General features: G+C 34.1%; 3 protein-coding genes across 3 annotated transcripts; 1 reads left to right on the forward strand and 2 right to left on the reverse strand.

Annotated features, from left to right (window-relative positions):
* Positions 1-1,431: 1,431 nt before the first annotated feature.
* On the forward strand, positions 1,432-5,899 carry LOC105256653 (exocyst complex component 2). Its single transcript, XM_011266779.3, has 11 exons — positions 1,432-1,659; positions 2,137-2,437; positions 2,519-2,714; positions 2,833-3,334; positions 3,528-3,817; positions 3,969-4,153; positions 4,251-4,365; positions 4,464-4,733; positions 4,832-5,158; positions 5,260-5,444; positions 5,658-5,899. Exons 1-11 carry the CDS (start codon positions 1,551-1,553, stop codon positions 5,842-5,844), a joined length of 2,667 nt encoding a protein of 888 aa, XP_011265081.1. The 5' UTR covers positions 1,432-1,550; the 3' UTR covers positions 5,845-5,899.
* Positions 5,900-6,055: 156 nt separating this feature from the next.
* LOC105256654 (prodigiosin synthesizing transferase PigC) lies at positions 6,056-14,574 on the reverse strand. Its single transcript, XM_011266780.3, has 20 exons — positions 14,220-14,574; positions 13,780-13,932; positions 13,462-13,613; positions 13,220-13,358; positions 12,965-13,145; positions 12,753-12,863; positions 12,401-12,625; positions 12,026-12,150; positions 10,670-10,789; positions 10,318-10,550; positions 10,102-10,247; positions 9,741-10,010; positions 9,478-9,628; positions 8,328-8,864; positions 7,941-8,243; positions 7,461-7,850; positions 7,025-7,350; positions 6,841-6,925; positions 6,373-6,673; positions 6,056-6,233 (listed from the first exon to the last, which is right to left on the reverse strand). The coding sequence occupies exons 2-20, from the start codon at positions 13,868-13,870 to the stop codon at positions 6,160-6,162; spliced, it is 3,960 nt and encodes a 1,319-aa protein (XP_011265082.1). The 5' UTR covers positions 13,871-13,932; positions 14,220-14,574; the 3' UTR covers positions 6,056-6,159.
* A 39-nt stretch (positions 14,575-14,613) lies between these two features.
* LOC105256655 (cleft lip and palate transmembrane protein 1-like protein) lies at positions 14,614-19,653 on the reverse strand. The gene is made up of 8 exons (XM_011266781.3): positions 18,854-19,653; positions 18,512-18,626; positions 18,201-18,424; positions 17,816-18,101; positions 17,552-17,740; positions 15,860-16,068; positions 15,532-15,783; positions 14,614-14,844 (listed from the first exon to the last, which is right to left on the reverse strand). Exons 1-8 carry the CDS (start codon positions 19,105-19,107, stop codon positions 14,760-14,762), a joined length of 1,614 nt encoding a protein of 537 aa, XP_011265083.1. The 5' UTR covers positions 19,108-19,653; the 3' UTR covers positions 14,614-14,759.
* Between the last annotated feature and the right edge of the window lie 1,092 nt (positions 19,654-20,745).

A 20,745-nucleotide genomic window follows, 5' to 3' on the forward strand; every position in this document is an offset into this window, starting at 1 on the left:
AGCGTCAACTATTGGTTGAACAAGGAGGTAAGTATAGTTGCTTCATTGTTCAACCAATGGTTGACGCTACTTTTTAGCGTCAATGAGGCCGCATCTTTAAAGGTGCGGCCTCATTGACGCTAAAAAGTAGCGTCAACCATTGGTTGAACAATGAAGCAACTATACTTACCTCCTTGTTCAACCAATGGTTGACGCTACTTTTTAGCGTCAATGAGGCCGCACCTTAAGCGGCCTTTTCATTGACGCTAGAAACCAGCGGCAATGGGAATCTAGTAACTAAATTTGCCGTTTGTCTTAATGGAGGGAGAAGTAGCGGCAAAACATGCGAGACAAACATACTTTCTCTCACTCTAACTAATTGCACTAGTGTAACAGTGCAGCTAAAAAGAACAGATCCACAATTACATATTATTACACTTGAATTTTGCGTCACGCTGAAACAGTTGAAACTGAGTCTGAACCATGGACGTAAGAAATACTGGACAGAGCATAAAGTACTCTTTTAGACGAGGGGAGTGAAATCTGAGGGGTAAGGGCGATAGCCAACCAGTAGATACGTAAAGCCGGGTCTACAATGGCCGTAGCATAAGGTTGTAAGGTTGTAAGCAAAATGAACCAAATCCATTTCCTACGGATTTCGTGCGTTCTACGGCGGTCACGCATACGCAGTCACGGAAGATTCCTGCGTTCTTAATTCTGATTGCGCGTCCGCCGTAGAACATACTAGAGAACCTCTAGGAGAGAGAATGGACAACTGATCAAGCTTTTTCATGATTGGCTGGCAGAAAATGTATCAATTTTAGCTATTGCGACGCCAATGCAAAATATGATGACACAAATAGGACACACATGACACACATATATTAACCTATTTGTGTGTATCATATTTTGCATTGGCGTCGCAATAGCTAAAATTGATACATTTTCTGCCAGCCAATCATGAAAAAGCTTGATCACATGTCACATGATCAGTTGTCCATTCTCTCTCCTAGAGGTTCTCTAGAACATACAGTGGTAGGAAATGGATTTGATAGGAAATGGATTTGGTTCATTTCGCTTACAACCTTACAACCTTATGTTACAGCCATTGTAGACCCAGCTTAACATCTACCGCGCGTCAAAATTGAATTTAACTTTTGTATTGGCTTATGCGTCGGCTTCCGCCGCGCGGCAAGTGTTGCAGCGTCCTGTGTGCAAGAGCCCTTACGCCTTAAGTCTCCTTAAAATCTCATTGTAGACGCCGCATTAAGCCGGATTGACCAACCATAGTCGATTATTTAAAAAATAATTAACCATAATTGATCAATTTGCCTACGACTTGCGATGTTACGATACGACCAATGTAGATCTGGCTTAAATCGGAAAGTATCCTTAATTTCAAAAGTCACGCATGTGCAGAGCCGCACATGCGCGCGAACGGAATCCCTACTCGGATCACTGCGCTTACTTTTACGTGCTTATGGAATTTTGTGTGTGATGGCCGTTATGACGTATTATCGACAGCGGGAGATGCATGGTTTTTCTTTGTAATTTAGAACATTATTGCTAGGATGGGACCGCCACCCGTGGTCACTGGAATATCGCCTAAAGAAGGCCCACCCGGCACTCGGGTGATAATGCGTGGAGAATTTTTAGGAAATAAAGCTCAAGACCTTATAGGTTAGTGGCATTTGTAAATAATTATTAAATTTTGTCAAAATCTAAAAAAAGGAAAAACAGTTTTCAAATATAAGTATTCATATATATAAAAATTACATATATAAATATATGTGCATATGTGTGTTGCGTGCGTATATAAAATATTTTTTAATTTTATGTAAAAAATAACTAAAAACTACTGATATGCAAAAGTAGATAATAAAAATTATTTGTCATTCTATTATAATATTTCAATAAATAAAACTAAAAGATATAATACAATAATTTCTTAAGTATTTTTTATTTCTAAGATATTTATATATTTGAACTATATTAACTATATGAGTGTATCAGTAATCAATCTGAGGAAGATTTGAATAGGAAGAATCGAAATTTCACTACTTGGAATAAATTTTAAGATTGCATTGTACTTTAAATACCAAGTTGTGCACATAAACATCAATGTTTGGTTTTATATGTTTATTTAAATTTTTTTAGGATTGACAATATGTGGATGTGACTGTCTACTTTCGGCTGAATGGAAATCGTCGAATAAAATTATAGCGAGGTCAGGACCTTGCAAAGGTCGCGGCGATATAATAGTCACAACACGAAGCGGAGGGCAGGGAACCTCGACAGTACAGTTTCGTGGTTATCATGAAACTATAGGTCCTATGAAGGAGTCGGCTGTATGGGTAGAAGAAGCTCCTATGCAGAGTTTAGGTTGGGGTAGAAGGGCATTGTCACCTACAAACTATCAACAGGAAGATCCTTTGGGGCTTAGTGTAGAGGGAAACGAGTAAATATTTAAGTTGCTATAATATAATACAAGTCGTTAATATTTCATAAATAAATAAATTTGTTGCATTTTATTTTGAAGTAAAAAGTTTCCCGAGGATGAATTGACCGAACTTTTTGGGGATGGAAGCGGAGATTTAACGAGTGAAAAATTTCATCCAGGATGGTTTTTATTACAGCATCATCATGCCACAACTTTGGAAGATTTAAAAGCTGGCTTGGCTTATCTTAGAAGAAAAGTTAACTCTCAAAAGGAAGGGCAGTTGTCATTTTTAAAAGTGAGCAAAGGATATTGATTGTTGATAAAAGAATTTTCAAAAGAGATATTTCAAAAGAAAATTTTCATAATTCATCAACCTAATTCAACCAATGTAACCAAAATTGAATATTTAACAGGCCAATGTAGGGGCAGTAATGGAGCAACTTGATACAATAATGTCATTAAAGGATCAGTTTGAGGCAGACATGAAGAGTTATGGCAGTGATCCTACAGAGAAATTGGAAAAAGCCATCAGACAGTCTATGTCAGAGGCTAATAAATTATTCGACGATGTGTTAGCGAGAAGAGACAGAGCTGATGCTACTCGTAATGCACTGGCTGTTATGCAACGTTATAAATTTCTCTTTTGTATGCCAATAAACATTGAGAGAAATATTAAACGTGGCAATTATGATCTCGTAATTAATGACTATGCCAGAGTTAAGAATCTGTTTAAAAATACAGAGGTGGATGTTTTTAGAAAGGTATTAGAAGAAATTGATGATAGAATTAATAATTTTAAAGTGCTGTTACGGAAAAGATTAGAAGAGATGTCATTCAGTTTAGAGGAACGTAAGAAGATCATTAGAAATCTTGTCAATCTCGACGCCGAAGGTGATCCGGCATGGGATGCGATAGGTGCGTAAGTGCAAAAAAAAATAAGCATGATCTAAAACTGATGTTAAAAAATTTTGTACATTTGAAACAAATTATATATATATATATATATATATATATATATATATATATATATATATTACACGTATATTATTTACATGCATATTAATTATATTTAAAAAAAAATTTCAAATCTCTTCCTTCTCTTTTCTAGTTTCACATGCAAATTATCTAGAAAAATGTATTGTCAATGTTGTACCCGAGCATCTAGACGCAGTTAATTATGAGGATACGAGCAAGACATGCAAGTCGATTTCGCTAAATATTAAGCATTTGCGCTTGGAGAAAACTAATGGAAATAACCCACCAACACAAATCTCGTGCATCGAAACAATCTGCGATATCGTGGTTGAACAATTGCCAGACTTATGGAGATTGGGACAGAGTTATTTCACAGGACAGCTACATGTAGCGGTAGATGTGGAAAAGCAAGGTCATTTTAAAGTACGTATACATTATGTCTAAATTTATTTCTAATTATCAGGGAACATAACATGTACAAATGTTGCTTAATTTTGGAATTTCTCTAGTTTTTAGTCTCTAGTCTCTATTTTTCCATATCTAAGATACATGCATTATTGTACACGACATACAGAATTTAGTTTTATCGAGCATGCAACGTGCCATGGAGGCCATCAAGAGTATATGCAGTCATGATGTAGATGCAAAGTGGCTTTTACATATATTACGTTGCGTCAGACAAATGTACGCATCTCTGATACATTTGGATTTGCCTAGCGAAGCTCTTGACATTTTCGGGGCATTTATATTGAATTTAAGGTACATTTTCAAGTTACACAATTTAAGAGTTCAGTTGAATTCTCTTCGTTACTTATACAACCAAATATCTCTATCTTTTTCTTTGTATATTATACAGGATACAATGTTTGATTGCTCTCTTCAAGCAAGGAGCAGATAATATAATAGCTTTGAATCGAGAGGAAACGTGGCAAATAGAATATTTGAATGAGGACGGTGGTGTTACCAAATTGGTAAAATTAAAAATTTCCATAAATTTTATTTTCATTAGAAATTTATATATCCCGTTATATATTATCGCCAAATGGTAATGGTTTTGTGCTATGAATAGCCGTACTTGTTTGAGGAAACAGTCGTGAAGATATCGAGACACGCGCGTGAAACAGTAATTGCTTGTGGCCCGAGAGAAGGGCCGTTGTTCAATAATCCGACACACCAGCTTCTCTATCACAATACCGTCAAAATGTTATTCACATCGTTCACGCGATGTTTAGAACAATTGGCATTTAGCGGTTGCGAGGACAATGACGAAACGTCGGTTTCGCAATTGATCGGCTCGCCTTCTGGTTATAAAAGCAAAACCAATAAACACAAAGGACCAGTAAGTAGCGTAAATGGCGCGAGATGCTTGCAACTTTTATAAAAACAGAATTATTTTTTCTTTTGCATATAATATTTGTAAATTTTTTTATGGAGCAGACATGGGAGCAATGTCTTTTAATTTCGTTAAGCAATATACGATACACGTTGAATATCGTTTTACCAAGAATCGAAGATGCCTTGAAAACACAAGGTTATCCCGAATTATCCACCGCAGTTGGATGGAATTCCGATTGGACGCAAATGGAGACATTGGATAGCGCCGTTCTGGAAGCGTATCTAGAACGCCGTTGCGATCCGCTCGTCGGTACAATAGAACCTAGCATGTATTTAGGTGGCTTGGAGTGGGACTTTGATATAGAGCCAACCCATCTAAAGCCGTATGCTCAAGAAATATTGGCGAATTTAATCGCAGTGCACGCGGAGGTAATAAATTGTTATGTCCCAAATAAAATTCGACATATATATATATATATGTGTGTGTGTGTGTGTGTGTATAAATTTTGAACATCCTTTTTCTCGCGCAGGTGCGCAGAGTTGCGCCAGCTCTATTACAACGAATTCTATCCCACATAATAGAGACTATAGCGGAAGAGCTCGCGCGACTTATGTCGTGCGTTACGCAGTTTCGACCGGCTGGAATTATTCAAGCTCGGACAGATATAACACTCTTGAGGAACGCTTTGCAAGCTTATAGCACAACTAGAGCAAAGTAAAAAACGATATATATACACACATATATTCAATGCACAATTTTTAAATATGAAGTAATTCCTGAATTTATAACACACACACACAACACACACACACACACACACACATATATATGTATATATTATAAATTCGGAAATTACCTCATTTTTGAAAATTGTGCGTTGAATTTATACTATAACTTTAACAAACAAACTATAACTTTTGCAAACAGAAGTTTCTTCGAGGAAGCTTTGGACGCGATACCTCAGCCTGTAAATACCGTAGACCGTATGCGAATAGACGCTCTTCTATCAAAGGTAACAACTTGCATGCGACTACAGTTATCGTGTCTTGCCAATGAAGGAACGGAGAATATTCGTTACTTGACGGCGGATCCCGAGCGTGTTACCACTGTGTAATTTATGGCGTCTAGAATATCCAACGATGTATATTGTAAGCAATAATTAATTAATTTAAAACTTCTATTGCTACGTTTAAATATGCATATTATATATAGCCTATCGCCATACAGTTGAATGATACTTGCGTTTATTGCGTTAATAAGCTTTAATTTATAATAAGCCATTTATTTTATTTTTCACCTCTTGTATATTCTTATATAAAAAATTTTATCATTCTCCCTCTCTCTTTCGACAGAATATTTATTATGTTTCAAATACAATCTATATTATCCAAGTTATATTTGCAATCCCAATGTAATAATGGAAATCTATCTATTTTTCATTATTGCTCACTTTTTTAATTAATTGTAACACGCCAACATCTCCAGCTAATAATACAGTGTCGCCTAAATAGAAAAATTTGCATTAATACAGATTGATAAATAAAATAATGATAATGATGATTATGATAAGGATAATAATAATAACAATGACTTAAGTTTTGTGTAGATTGTCTTATATTGTAATATAGAAATGTGTACAAACCTGTCTGAAACACTTGCGTTGCGCTTTTAGCGCCAACAATACAAGGAAGACCGTATTCTCTCGCTACGACGGCACCATGGCTTATAAGACCGCCCAATTCTGTCACAATTCCACCCAATAATGGAAAGTACGGACTCCAACCAATGTCGGTGCAATGTGTGATCAAAATATCTCCATGTTGTATATTTTTTGCTTCGGATAGATCGGTTATCACGCATGCTCTAGCTACCCATGAACCACCGCAAATTGAAGTACCTTCAATCTTTGTACATCCTTCGTAAAATGAGGCGTCGAGCGTCTTCTGCACAATGAGATACGGTACACATTAATAATCTCAGGAATACTATATATATATATATATATATATATATATATATATATATATATATATATATATATATACATGTAAGAAAATGATTGGCGAATCTAGATAATATATTTAGATTGAACAATGGAAATAATTACAACCTGTACTGGTATAGGCATGCCAACGCTAAATTCTGGATATTCCAATTTTACTGCTTGCTGATAAATTTTTTTTCTACGGAGTGCTCTGAAAAATTTCAAACAAAGTTGTCCATATAATAAAAAATATTACGATATGGTATAATATATACTTTAGAAATATAATCATAAATAAATTTAAACTCACTTTCGCACGAGTAACGAGTTGTGATTGTTCAAGAGTTGCCCGATCTCTTGGTGTGTCAAAAAGAAAATGAGATTTTCATCAGGTATGCAATTTTCTGCAACCATCAAGACACCAAGATGTTTATAAGCTAATCTCAATGTATGCACAGCAGATACAATCCTGTCTTTTGTCATTTCTCTGCGTGTGACAGCTTTTCGACAAAGAGGTATCACAAGCTGTAGGAGCCATTTAGTGAACGATGACATGGGCGTTTTTAAAGACGCGATAGTTTCCTGTACATTAAGCATTTTGCTCACATAATTCTTTTCGGGAGACATTGCTTGCGTCTAAAAACAGTATAAATAGTACATTAAATATAGATACGGTATATTATATGCAAACTTTATCGAAATATTTCTTAATTATTTCTCGATGCGATATTTTATTAATGAGATACCTGAATCGTACTAATGATACTATCAGATCTAAATATCCAAGGTTCTGCGAACAAATCTAATTCTTGAACGCATCTGTGACCATGCATGTCAAAGAAGGCACACAGTTTTTCCGCGGCCGGTGGACAATTCAATTTCAACCAATCTATAGCTTCCGCGGGCTCGATTTTACTAAATTCTTCCGATTTGCAGTTTTTTCTGATGCACGCCGCTATTTTGCTCAGGGCTATTGGTACTTCGGTGCTGATAACATTGGTACACGAACTTAGCAAAACAGCGATATCCGCAAGATGATTGGACGTAAAATTGTCGCTTCCTTTTGTTAAAAGCAACATCGCTATCATCTGATAAGAGACGTTTATCATGGACGCTATATTATGGCATTGCGCTATCTGAAATACGTAAATAATGACATTTTATTATAATGATGCATATATTTTCGTAGTTAAACTTGATATTTTTTTTTTATTGCGATAACTTACTAGATAGATTTCTTTGTACTTTTTATTTATATCATTGTATAAGTTACGAGGTGTATCGAATTCGTTAGCATTCAAAATAAATTTATTAGACATGTCGGTCGCAGCCCTTACTATCGCGTCACTCATCCACATTGTTTTAAACATATCGTACATCAAATACATTTTCCGCCATCCGCTTACGATACCGTACTTTTGTACCGCGAGCTGATGTATTTCGGATGTCATTACTACACGTCCGCATATAGCTACATCTACCATTTTATTCGCTATCGTTATCTCTTTGTCAACATCTTGCAAAGCAGACTTAAAAAGAAAGAAAGGAAAAAAATTATCAATCGGTTTACTTATTCTGTAAATGTATATAAATGCATAGGTGCAAATACTTACGTTGCAGTAATTCATCGCGCACCTCATATTAATCAAATGAAGATACGTGCAATCACAATTGAATTTAGCGCCAATCGCCAAGTTCAATACTTTTATAATGGTAGAGCTCGACAAAGGACTAATGGGACGTGGAAATACTTCTCCGACATTGGCAAAAGTTATAAGATCGACATCGGGAGGAACCTGCGAGTCTAACTCGTGCATTAATTCGAAGTCTGTCCATGTGTTAATGGTAGTGATGGGTCGTGCTTGCAAAAGAAAAATCTGTTCGCCGACAATCGCCCATTCCACATCTCGAGCGGATCCAAAAAGCGATTCCAAATGCAATCCTATTTTAGCTAATCGCAGAGCGGTCGCGTCAGATATCGATATATTCATAGTTTCCTGTTCATTCAAAGTGCATTCAGTCACACCATCGTCCTTCAGTGATAACTTCTGTCTCTTGCTCCCTACCAACGAGTCACTTATTACTAGAGTGTCGTCCAATTTCCTATGAATCGTCAGAGTATCAGGCTCAACCGTCCCAGATACTACCGTCTATAACAATAAATATTAAGACATTTTATTTCATGTCATTTATAGTGAATTATAAATCTAAAAAATATTCAACACAAGTATTTCAACTATACATCTTGTCCGATTATTTTAGATGAAATTACTAATATACTTTTGCGATGTGAATAATAGTACGTGTGTGTGCGTGCGCGTGCGTATGTATGTATGTGCGCGCGCGCGCGCGTGTATATATATATATATATATATATATATATATATATATATATATATCAGAGCTGGATTTAAAGATGTGGAGGTCCTGGGGCAACGAAAAGGTGGAGACGCCTAACCATTTTTGAACCAAAATCAAATAGAAATTTTTACGTTGTTTAAATAATTTATTGCGAAATAACAAGATCAAGCAATATACCTTGTAAGTGTTGTATACCATTCGATAGGAAATTTTAAACAAAAATTTGTGTTGTGGAGACCCCCCTCTTGTGGAGGCCCCTGGACTTGCCCCCCGCCCCCCTAAATCTAGCCCTGATATATATATATATATATATATATATATATATATATATATATATAATAAATACTATACAGAGAAGTAGTATATTCATATATTGCATCTTTGAGATCTCATTAGATATACCTCTCCCAAGCCGTAATTCGCTGCGATAGTAATGCTAGATGGATCACCAGTTGTAGGATGTCTAGTAAACATAACGCCAGCCGCTTCCGCATCGATCATTCTCTGAATGCAAACGCCCATGGATACTTTTATCGGTAGTCCATTCTGTCGTCTATATATGTAATTACCATCATGAAATAAATAAACTCTCCTTCCCTTGTCTCCTCTTCCTCTCTTTCTCTCTCTCTCTCTCTCTGGGAGAGATAGAAAAATAAATTAATTACCTGTACTCGACGCTTTGATATGAGAATAGACTTGCCCAGCATTTAGCAACGCAATTGATAATGTCATTCGCATTCTTCACGCCTAAATACGTTGAGTTTTGACCAGCAGCCGAAGTTTCCTCGCCGTCCTCTCCAACAGCGCTCGATCTTACGGCATACAAGTTGCATACATTTTTTCCATTTACAGACCTTTCCAATCCTTCCAAGCCCTCCAATATTGCTCGTTCAATTTGTTTTTCGACAGGAGTAGTCCGAATACTAGACACTGTTCTGAGAAACAAAGACGATTCAATTATTATAATAACCACAAAGTAATATAATATAATAATCACTTTTAAAAGCAGAAACATTAGACGCATACTTTTCACAATAAGTCTTGAGATCTTCCTTCTTTTTGCCACGACTAATGTTTACTATATCATTGATCAATTCCTGCAATTGTTTGTGATGATGCAATTGCTGTTCCAGAGCGAAACTCGTTACGCAGAAACCTTGGGGTACTATAAACTACAAAACAAAATTCATATTTTTATTATGATAAATTTTCCGCTTTTCAGATGCATTATAAAATATGTACATCATTGGTAATAATAGATGTCAAAACTGCAAGAGAATATGCCTTTCCTCCGACAATATTTTCATTTTGACATTGTTTATCAGCAAAATGTACGATGTATCTATCTTTTTGTGCAAATGTGTCAATTCGTGTCAAGTATTGGATTCTGTAGATTGGGAGGTCGATAGGGAGGTCTGTTCTCTTGATTTGCGTCGCTCTCGTACATGGGCAGCACACAATCATCAGTCCAATACCTATACATTCATACAGTTTTCTTAAATATAAAGATTTAAGATTGTTCTTCCAGGAAATATAAATTTCTCAATTTGATGTAGTTGGATTTTTGATTTGTTGTTATTATATCGATATATACCTTCGCTGCCGTTTAGTTGTACATGCAGATTACGAGTTGTACATGCCCAAGACGGACCATTGTAATAGGTAATTGCATCGCCTACTGTGTAGTTGATGGCGTCGTAATTTTTTCCAGCCGCTAAATTCGTGTAAATATTAAAATGTTACAAAATAATTAAAAAAATTTATAATTATATACAGTGTGTGTCATTTTAAGTTATGCAGCTGAATATCTCTTAAAGTAAAAGAGATTGGGAAAAATGTTTCAGACAAAGAAAACATAATTGTTTCGAAAAAAAAAAATGTAATTTGCAATTAACAATTACATTAAAAAAAAAAAAATAATTATGTGTTTTCTTTACATCAATAAATTTCTCTCATTATTTTGTACATAAAAGTATTAAGGTAAGATAATCGAAAAATGAATATTTTACAAGATATTTTACAGTTTATGTAAAATTAAGAAGTGATTTCAAGCCTCATAACTCGGAAAGTACTTAATGAAAACTAACTTAATTATAGTGTTTGGAAAGCTCTCGAGATGAGCTACAAGAATATGCAAAAGCATACAGGGTGTCCCTTTTACAAAGTTGGAGGTAACCTTCACGTGACCTTCAGCTGACTCTTCAAGGACAAACTAATGGCACCGTCTTATATCCCCCTCGAAACCATACAACTATTGTCTGAAACATTTTTCCCAATCTCTTTTACTTTAAGAAATATTCAGCTGCATCACTTAAAATGACACACCCTGCATAAATATATTTTCTGTAAGAATTAGTTTGTAAGGCATTAGTTAATAACTTAATATAATTTTGAGCCAATGCAGTATGCGTGCGTATGCGTGTATGTGGTAGCGAGTGGATGAAATTTAAATTTAGCTTCGTAAATTTAGTTTAGTAAAAAATTTTTATAAGTTTTTTGTTTCCTTTTTTTTTGTAAGATGAAATGGCTTCAATTGTAATCTTTAAAAAAACAAAGTATCATGCAAATATATATATATAATTTATTCTCATATGTAAATATATAGTGTATAGTTTTGGAAACTTGATTATCTTGAAAAATAATCATTCTCGAAAAAAAATATTTAATATGAAAGCTGCTGAATTTTGAGTGATTTTCCAGATGTTATCAAAGACCATACTAACATTGCGATGTAATGCGGCACTTAAAATCTTTATAATTTATATTTACTTTATATTTGCTGCAATTTTTATATTGAACATTTTTTTTGAAATACTTATTTTTTTAAGATATATTTCAGGATTTCGAGACTTTTATACATCTTGTATACAGTTGTATATATAAATTAATGTTCTGTCAAATTATACGTTTGTAATACATATATTGTGACAAAAAATATTTCAAAATATACCTGTAAACGCAATCTTGTAGGTCGTACGAACAGCATTTTCTTTTTCAAAATCACTTAATTTTAAATCGGTCCAATCAATTTTAGATATCTTTCCTCCCGCTTCCTCAAGATGGCCAAACTGCATGCTGCAACAAATTTTGTATCATTAACACTTAGTTTTCACTCTTATATTATTTTAATTAGAAAATATTCATCGTTATTTTTATAAAATTCCCGTTGTGATAACACCTCATATTTTAAATAATATATATGAAATATATTTAGCAGATATATAAAAGTATCAAAACCATAACGCCCTCATACACACGCAACACACGCAAACACACACACATACATGACATTTTTTAATTCCATATAATAGTTTGTTCATCTTACTGTGAAAAACTGTATTTGGTATCGTTTACACCAAGATAATACATCGCTCCATGCTTTGTTACACCAAAAAATGTGATGATTTGATGAAATTGATGAGATTCGTGTTTACCCCAACGTCGCTGACAAAGTCCTCGTAGATACAGTTCATTTATACTTGAATCTTTAAACGTTATCTGTCCAATAATGGATCCCCATTGATCGAAACCTGTATAATCTATTAATTTACTATTGGAAAGAAAAGAAAAAAATTTAGCATCAGAAAGAAAAGGAAAAATCTATGAACATTTTGTCAAGATGATAATTCACGATTAATCATGATTCACATTATTATTATATTAATATAAAGTCTTACATTTTATGCATCCAGTCGGGACTTTTCCATGGCTCACGTGCTAAAGCATCTGCATGCAAATGAGTACTCCAGTCATCTGGCCATTCTAATGATCGAGGCTTTCCTATAAATCTGAAAAATGAGAAAATATCATGTGGTGGTCATTCTCATATAATTTTTATCATTCTTTTCTCGCAGTATTTGTACAGAACTATATTTGCAATTTTACTCACATGAAATTTAAGCGAATATGTTCGACATTGTCTTCGTTAGATGTATCTCCTGGACACTGGTTCCAAAGAAGACCATTATAAGTGATTCTCCAACGTTGTCGTGGTTCTAATAATTCAATTTTTAAACCCGATGCTGACCATTTTTCATTTGTCTCTTTCGTCATAGTTTTATCAGGATGATCTGCACAAATAAATGTGTCAGTTTATTCCCCATTATGCATTAAATAATAATACATGATATTAAACAAATCTTACCAGGTAGCATATAAATTCGGCCATCTGATAAGATTAATTGCAAGATTAATTCTACTATGCGATGTCCTCTATGATTCATTTTAATGAATAATAAATTACCTTTCTGATCAGCACCACAGAAAGATATGCTATCACAACTCTATATAAAGTAAACAATCAACAATTTATTTGTAACATGCGTGTACATATGAATATATATATGAAGCAATATATTTGAGAATATTGTAATATGCATTACGAACATTTTCATCGATAATAATCTTTGGGTTATCCGTGTATGGTTTCCAGATTTTGTTTATATTGAACAATTTACCATATTTGAGTTTACTTTTGTTTTTGTTCTGCCTTGAGATACACCAGAGAGCCCACCATCGTTTTAAGACAAACTGTATGTCTAAGGAAAAAACAGTGATTTTTAAATATAAGCGTACATTCATTGTTAAATCAATTATCGTATTATTTCGCAAAATTAACAAAAACTTATTTTTTATATGAGAAAAGTAGATTTTATTATTATTCCAACACAGATTCACACAAAATATAAAATAGAAACGTCATACCAAGATAATGCGAGAGCTGTCCTTTCATGTGTTTGTTAAACCAAAGAAAAATCCATATAGGGAGAATAATTAAAATCAGTGTAGTGCACATAATGCACTCTATTGCTTATTGTGTAACGTCGCACGTCGCACGGCTTGTAATCTCGGCTTGCACTATTAGGAGTATATATATATATATATATATATATATATATATATATGAAATTTAAAAAAAATATAATTAATATACATGTAAATAATATACGTGTAATATATATATATATATATATATATATATATATATATATATATATACTAATGAATATCAGCATCTAATTCGAAAAGACTTCTGGGATTATTATATGTTAAATCACTAGCATTATCGATTTAAAAGAGATCCAAAATCTTGATTGTCACAAGCATTTTGAACACAGTCAAAGTGCAGTTTTTCATAGACTTACACAAGTTGTATTGCTATAAACGATTCACAGGATACAGTATATTCATAGCACGCTTCCCTCACGGATGTAAATTATAATCTCTTGTATTTAGAAGTAGTTTGATGATATACAACCTTGTTAAGTAAGCGTATGAATGACGAGTCGGAATGCACTATTTTATCTGCCGGCACACTGACTTTTTCTGCTATCTCTCCAAGATATTACTCGTTACATAATCTCCTTCTTCTGCTGTTAAGCCTGAGGCAAGATACTGATGTATCGATTATGATTTAATTCCGATTACCCGAATCACACAAGATCTGTTATCGAATCAAATGTAAGAGAATTGAAAAGTTAACAGATATGATGATAAAAAATTTATAAAAAATATATATTTTTTTCTTTTTATAACAAAAACCATGTATTATAAATGAAATTTTCACACATTAGCGATATAATGTTTGTAATAATATCGGCATGTAATAGCGCGTCATGCATGAAATTACATAATTTCTCCAGTAGGCCGCGAAGAAAAATGATGACAATGAACAACAAGAATCGTTAATTTATTTTCTTATTAACGAGATCAATAGTTTCTTCTGTAATCGTATCAGTATCCATACGCGATTTATCCACTGGGTATAACCTGCGGACAATGTGTATTTGCCAATTTTTTTATACTTTAAAATATTACCTGCATATATGTATCAGGATCGTACGAGAATTGGAATGCGTTCTGCGCGTCGCTGGACCACAGAGAATAATGAAGTTAAATTTTCGGCTTCAGTGGATTTGGATCCTTTTGAGAAATTCTTTTAAAGACCCTCAGGTACCAAATAAATTTTGCTTCAGGTCACAAAATTGGGCATAAAGGAGATACGAAAAATAGGCATTTTTTCGATTTATGTTTGCCATAGAAATCAGGAAAAAAGAAGTTGAGATTTATTTTTTGTTTAATCTTAAAAAGTTGATATCTCAAACGTAAATTGATGTTTGCAATTGAATACAAGTTTATAAAAATTGTCAACCGTTCCCGAAGCAATCCAAAAGTCGCTTCAGTCGAAAAATGTTGCAAGAAAAAAAATATATATTTGCATATGCAGAGACAGCTTAAAACATTTTGCAATTACACTTTGCAATTTTTATTCTCTTTTGTTACTTTTTTAACCAATCTCTGCATTCAATGATGCTCAGCTTAAACAGTCCAGTATCGCATTACGTTTCCGTCATCTGGACGAATCTGATTCATATATGCGTACGTACACATATGCATACATACACACAGATATATATATATATATAAACAAAATGTATAAAACCATAAAATGTTTACCATCTTTGATACAAATAAATCAAAAAGACAGCGTCGTCTCTGAAACATGCTATTCTGTGAGCTGTTGGCATCGTTATAATAAAAGCGAACACATCATCAATGAACGTGTTAAATGCTTTGTACATGAATGCTCTCCACGGCAGGTGCGCCACGGATTTCAATTTATAATTAACAAACAATTGTGGCAGCATAAAGAGAAATCCGAATGCATAAACGCCATTTACCATAGAATTTATGCTCCAAGAATACCAACTATAATACAATATAATTTAAATTAATGGTTTATTTAACACAAAAGTTATTATTTTAAATAAAAGCGATTGTTTACCTCTTATGCGGTTGATAAAGAAGCGAATAGACGGCACCAACAATGATTAGCGGATATAACAGATAACTCAAATAACGCATACTTTCAGCATCAAATTCTCGAGTTTTTACTTCTGCTGCATTCATGTCATCAGTTTTAAATTGTATTCTTGGCAAAATGCTATTACTGCTAATTAGTTGCACTCTAGATATCTTTTTCAATTTCCACAGCTATTGACAAAATATATATATATATATGCAATATGTGCATTTTACACACACACGTTTATTACAAAATAAAATTTCACTGTAAAATCAGTAATCGCTTCGTTCATTTACCGCTACGGTGCGCTGTTTCTCTCGTATTTAATTTTTAATCAGAGAATTATATAAAGCTTGCAAAGGGCGACAGATAAAAGTATTACTTCAATTTAACTTTTGATACAATCTCAATAGAGAAACTTCAGATATTAAATCGATTTTATAAGTCCGACAAGTAAATGTCCGGCGAATAAATGAAATTGATCCGTTCATTATCTATTTAAGATGCATCTTCAATATGCATACAAATATAAATATAATTTTTAATTTTATACGAATAGATAAATCTAATCTCTATTATAGTCCAATGTTACTGATTAAAACAATCAATATTATTAATTCTTTCAGTGAAATATTACTGATTTACAGTGATATAATAACTTATAATTGCTGTAATTATTTACTCTATTTACTGTTTTTAGTGATAATATACTAGTTCACTTTTAAAGAGTGTATGAATGCATTATTTTATTAATTTCATGAGAAAACAAACGTTTAACGAATAAAAGAAAAAAACGTATTTTAAACGTTTCTCGACAGAAAAGAATCGTATCTCTTAACGTTTCTCAAGTGGATATTTTAACCAATCAGAAACATTTCCAAGAGTCGGTTATGAAATGTTTCGAAGAAACATTTGTGAAATGTTTTTGAAACAAATATGTGCTACCTGGGATCTCACTGTAAAGGCCCTTGCTAGACAACAGGCAATAAGAACAGGCAATAAGAACAGGCAATAAGAACAGAAATAGTATCTATTCTCTGCTCCTATTGGCGAATATTTTCTATTCCGTGTTTTTATTGGTAAATAGTTTTTATTCTTTTTTCCTATTGCCTGTTGCCTAGCATTGTGCAAGGGCCTTAATTCCCCAAGCGTAACTTGTACGCTTCGTCGCGAGCCTAGTATCAAGTTATAGTGGGGCAGCTTTTTATCACGTGCTTATACTCGCGCGTATTGGCTGATTTTTAATTAATATCTCGAAATTTTACGTGGTTATTTGCAAAATGGTATAGGACTTTTTAGTTTGGTTTAATCTACTTAAGTATGGTTTTTTTTGGCAGATGATGCGACGAACCTTTTATATAACTTATACAGGATGTCTGATAACTTTTTGCAGTCCCGAAGTATGAAGGTAGGTATTGGCTCAAATTGAGAAGGTCCTATACTGTTTTATGATATTCGCAATAATTAATGAAAAATTAATTAAAGAAGATCGGCCAATCTACGTGAGTAGAAGCGCGCGGCGACGAGAGTCGTCCCACTGTAACTTTATACTAAGCGTGCGGCGAAGCAGTGAGTGGGGAAGGAGTGATGCCCGGACTCTGACATCCTGTATATATTGGTTGATATAACTATATATTTGTTATATTGTGTATTTATTAAAAATGCACGCACCTCGATAATAGTGCCAATACCAGTTGGAATAAGAACAAGTAACGAAGAACTCTCATCGCAAAGATAAAGGAAAATCACAGTTTGGCTGAATGCTCGCCACATTACAGTCCATTTGCTGAGACCTATGAGATTACTCTTCTTTCGCCAAAAACTGACATCGTTTTTAATAGCAAGAAAATCAAACAGCAACTGTAACATGATAGATAATGGACGTCGCTTCTTTAATATAATATGAGAATAATACACTCTTTATTATACACTCACATGTATAGCAGCGATGAAGAATGTACCGCCTAGTAAATAAATATTGGTATCTGCAAAGATGCCCTTTACTTCATCGACGTCCTTGTCAGAGAAACCGAGATTTTTCAAGTTTTCCATAGTTGCTTGCACATGTAGCACCAATCGTAGTTTTCCTAGGGATACAGGCGAATATTCTATAGTGACATTCATTGTATTATTCTGTAAAGTAATTCGTTGAAGATCCCGATGCCGCGTTTGTAAGAAATCGTAATTGACAATGGGCAAGAATGTCTGTTTGCCAATTATTCTGTAACAAGAAACGAATTAAACAATGTATAACATTCATTATGTATGTATATATATGTTCTAAGTCATTTGATAACAAATAAAAGTAAAATTTGTCTACCTTATGTGATTCACGAGTTCGGCAGGCACGCTATATGCAGGGAGCATAATATTGTCTGTCATTATTGTAAAAGTCACACGACTTTTGATGTGCGAGACTAGATGTACAGCAATCTTGTTGGCCTTACTGATACTGGAATCTTTCTTGCCCAACAGTTTAAATGCTTCTGCTTCAGGTACCATGTATTGTGTCATCTTAATTGTTATATACGAAGTAAAGATATCCTGTAAAGTATAATTAAAATGAAATACTTCAGAAAACTCTGAATAAAAAGAGCATCGATATATTTTATTGTATTAGACTGCAATTACTTTTTGCAAATCGATGAACGACCTGTCCTGTTTTGTGAAAGTAGGAACTAATAGTACATGTAAAAACAATGTCCCATTTCGCCGCGTTTCGCGTGGAATATTTAATATGGTTGGACTGCAAGAGAGAAAAAAATATATATATCATATATTGAACTCTCATGTGTAGAGAATCCAGATCACTCCTATAAGAATTATCTAAGTTCAACTTTGGTTTATGTATATATACTTCAATTGTAGATTGTTTTTATAGAGAAGAGATAAAAAATTAACCAAAATATAGTTGTTACGTGGGATATAGGGATGGAAAAGCGATTATATGTTTAAACAATTGAGAATGCGTACATAATTTGCGCTTCATTGTAATTGAAATTTTGCGCCGAATACACGAGATCGACATCTCTACTCGTGGGATTTCTCTTGACGGAGCTGTAGATGTACAGATTCAATTGCGGTCGTTCGCTTAGGTATGATTTGAGACATGGTTTGCCGTCCTCGCAAACTGGTGAGACGAACAGCAATGATAGGCTATATATCGAATACACGATGTATGCCAAAAATATCTGGGAAAGAATAACGCTGAGCGAGGGCCACCGCATTTTGCCAGTATTTTGCGACCCGCATACGTATATCACAATAAATATATATACGGCATTATTATGACTTTCGTATTTTCTACACGACCGATCTCTCGATAATTTCTCGAATCTCACAGTTCTAGAGCAAATGCGTATAAACGTTTTTTGTCACATGCGTTTAATTGTATCCTCGCTCCTCGGTTCACTCCGATGAGGCCAGAGAGTGACTCGGATTGTTGTTTGCGTGGCAAATCGCAGCAGACGATAGTAATAACAAAGTAATCACTATGAGTACTGAACTCTACATATTGGAACAAATGGTACCGTGCACACCGAAAGAGAGGGTCAATACAGCTATCTATCCTCGTTTTTGTACAGTCCGAAGGAAAAGTTACTTTAAACCGATTCCAACAAGCAATGTATCTACACTAGAGAAATCTACACACTCTCATGTACATACATACATCTCACTGATTTCTCGAGGATAAATTTTAATTTGCTATCTCTTTCGGCGCGCACTATACCATTGTGGCACAGTATGTATGTAGAGTTTAATGATTATAAGTAATAATTGTTTTTCTTTCTTTTTTTAAATTGATATGGGAATCTAATCTAATCCATAAACTGATAATAAAGTATAGCTAATCAGCAGAGTTTCTTATCAAATAGAGTATAACAAATCAAGAGACATGGGTAAGGAATAGAGACCTAAAATCAGAGATGCGCCCATAGACATATATACATAGACTGCGCATGCTATGCTGGCCGTTGAAGCAATGAAGTGAGATAGAAAATGGCTCGGAGGATCTCTTTCTCTCTCGCATAGTAAGAAAAGTGGGGGAAGCAGAATGAGAGTTGCAGGGGAAAAGTCTTGAGGGGAAAAGAGTTCACTTCCCCCTCCACGGTGTGATTTAGAGTGAGACAGAGATCCCCCGATATTGCTTTCTCTTTTTAAATGTTTGCTTCAATGGCTAGCACAGCATGCGCAGTCTAGTTATATACGTCTATGGATGCGCCAATGGCGAACAGTTTTTGATTGGTCACTGCGGAATCACGTGGTTTTTCCGTCATCTTGTACCCCATGACGTCATTAATGACGTCACTGATGACGTTTATTGACGTCATGCTAATTGTTGCTCGTGTTAAATCTGAGTGAGATCTTGTTTTTTCATGTATTATGTAATATTATAAGTTCAATTAAATCCTTCGTATAGCAAACTCGTTTTGTTGCAGTATGATTAGACTCGAAACACAAGCACGGCTATGTTCCAAAATTCACTGCCTGTACTGAAAATCTATAGTGTACGTTACGTAAACTATAGATTTTCAGTATTGGCAGTGAATTTTGGAACGCAGCCTATGACGTCACAAATGACATCACGTAGTGGTGTTAAATTCAAATGCTCAATTAATAACTTTTTCAGTCGTATCTAGAATTCAGTAACAAAATAATAAATATTAATTATATTTCTTTTATATGCCATTTCTTATATCAAATATTGTACTTGAGAAATTAAGCTATAAACTTATAAAAATATTATCTTATATTGCTTACAAATGATAAGACACAGAAAGACCATTATGATCAATACTTTTAGAATATCCGCAAACGCAGCAACAAACCATTTTTTTTATGTAATGAATTATTTGCTTATTAAA

Source organism: Camponotus floridanus, unplaced genomic scaffold (genome assembly GCF_003227725.1).
Source record: "Camponotus floridanus strain SB8 unplaced genomic scaffold, Cflo_v7.5 scaffold24, whole genome shotgun sequence".
In the NCBI taxonomy this organism is placed as follows: domain Eukaryota; kingdom Metazoa; phylum Arthropoda; class Insecta; order Hymenoptera; family Formicidae; genus Camponotus; species Camponotus floridanus.

What these genes read in the sequence shown, in the direction of transcription:
- LOC105256653 (XM_011266779.3), top strand. Translation starts at nt 1,551, where the DNA reads ATGGGACCGCCACCCGTGGTCACTGGAATATCGCCTAAAGAAGGCCCA. An exon ending in TCCGGCATGGGATGCGATAG is followed by an intron (nt 3,335 to 3,527) that starts GTGCGTAAGTGC and finishes TCTCTTTTCTAG; the next exon opens with TTTCACATGCAAATTATCTA. An exon ending in AAAAGCAAGGTCATTTTAAA is followed by an intron (nt 3,818 to 3,968) that starts GTACGTATACAT and finishes CACGACATACAG; the next exon opens with AATTTAGTTTTATCGAGCAT.
- LOC105256654 (XM_011266780.3), bottom strand. Translation starts at nt 13,870, where the DNA reads ATGTGCACTACACTGATTTTAATTATTCTCCCTATATGGATTTTTCTT. An exon ending in ACCAAATACAGTTTTTCACA is followed by an intron (nt 12,151 to 12,400) that starts GTAAGATGAACA and finishes AATTTGTTGCAG; the next exon opens with CATGCAGTTTGGCCATCTTG. An exon ending in GCGCGATGAATTACTGCAAC is followed by an intron (nt 8,244 to 8,327) that starts GTAAGTATTTGC and finishes TTTCTTTTTAAG; the next exon opens with TCTGCTTTGCAAGATGTTGA.
- LOC105256655 (XM_011266781.3), bottom strand. Translation starts at nt 19,107, where the DNA reads ATGCGGTGGCCCTCGCTCAGCGTTATTCTTTCCCAGATATTTTTGGCA. An exon ending in TCTTCATCGCTGCTATACAT is followed by an intron (nt 17,741 to 17,815) that starts GTGAGTGTATAA and finishes ATCATGTTACAG; the next exon opens with TTGCTGTTTGATTTTCTTGC. An exon ending in ATTTATTTGTATCAAAGATG is followed by an intron (nt 14,845 to 15,531) that starts GTAAACATTTTA and finishes CATTGTCCGCAG; the next exon opens with GTTATACCCAGTGGATAAAT.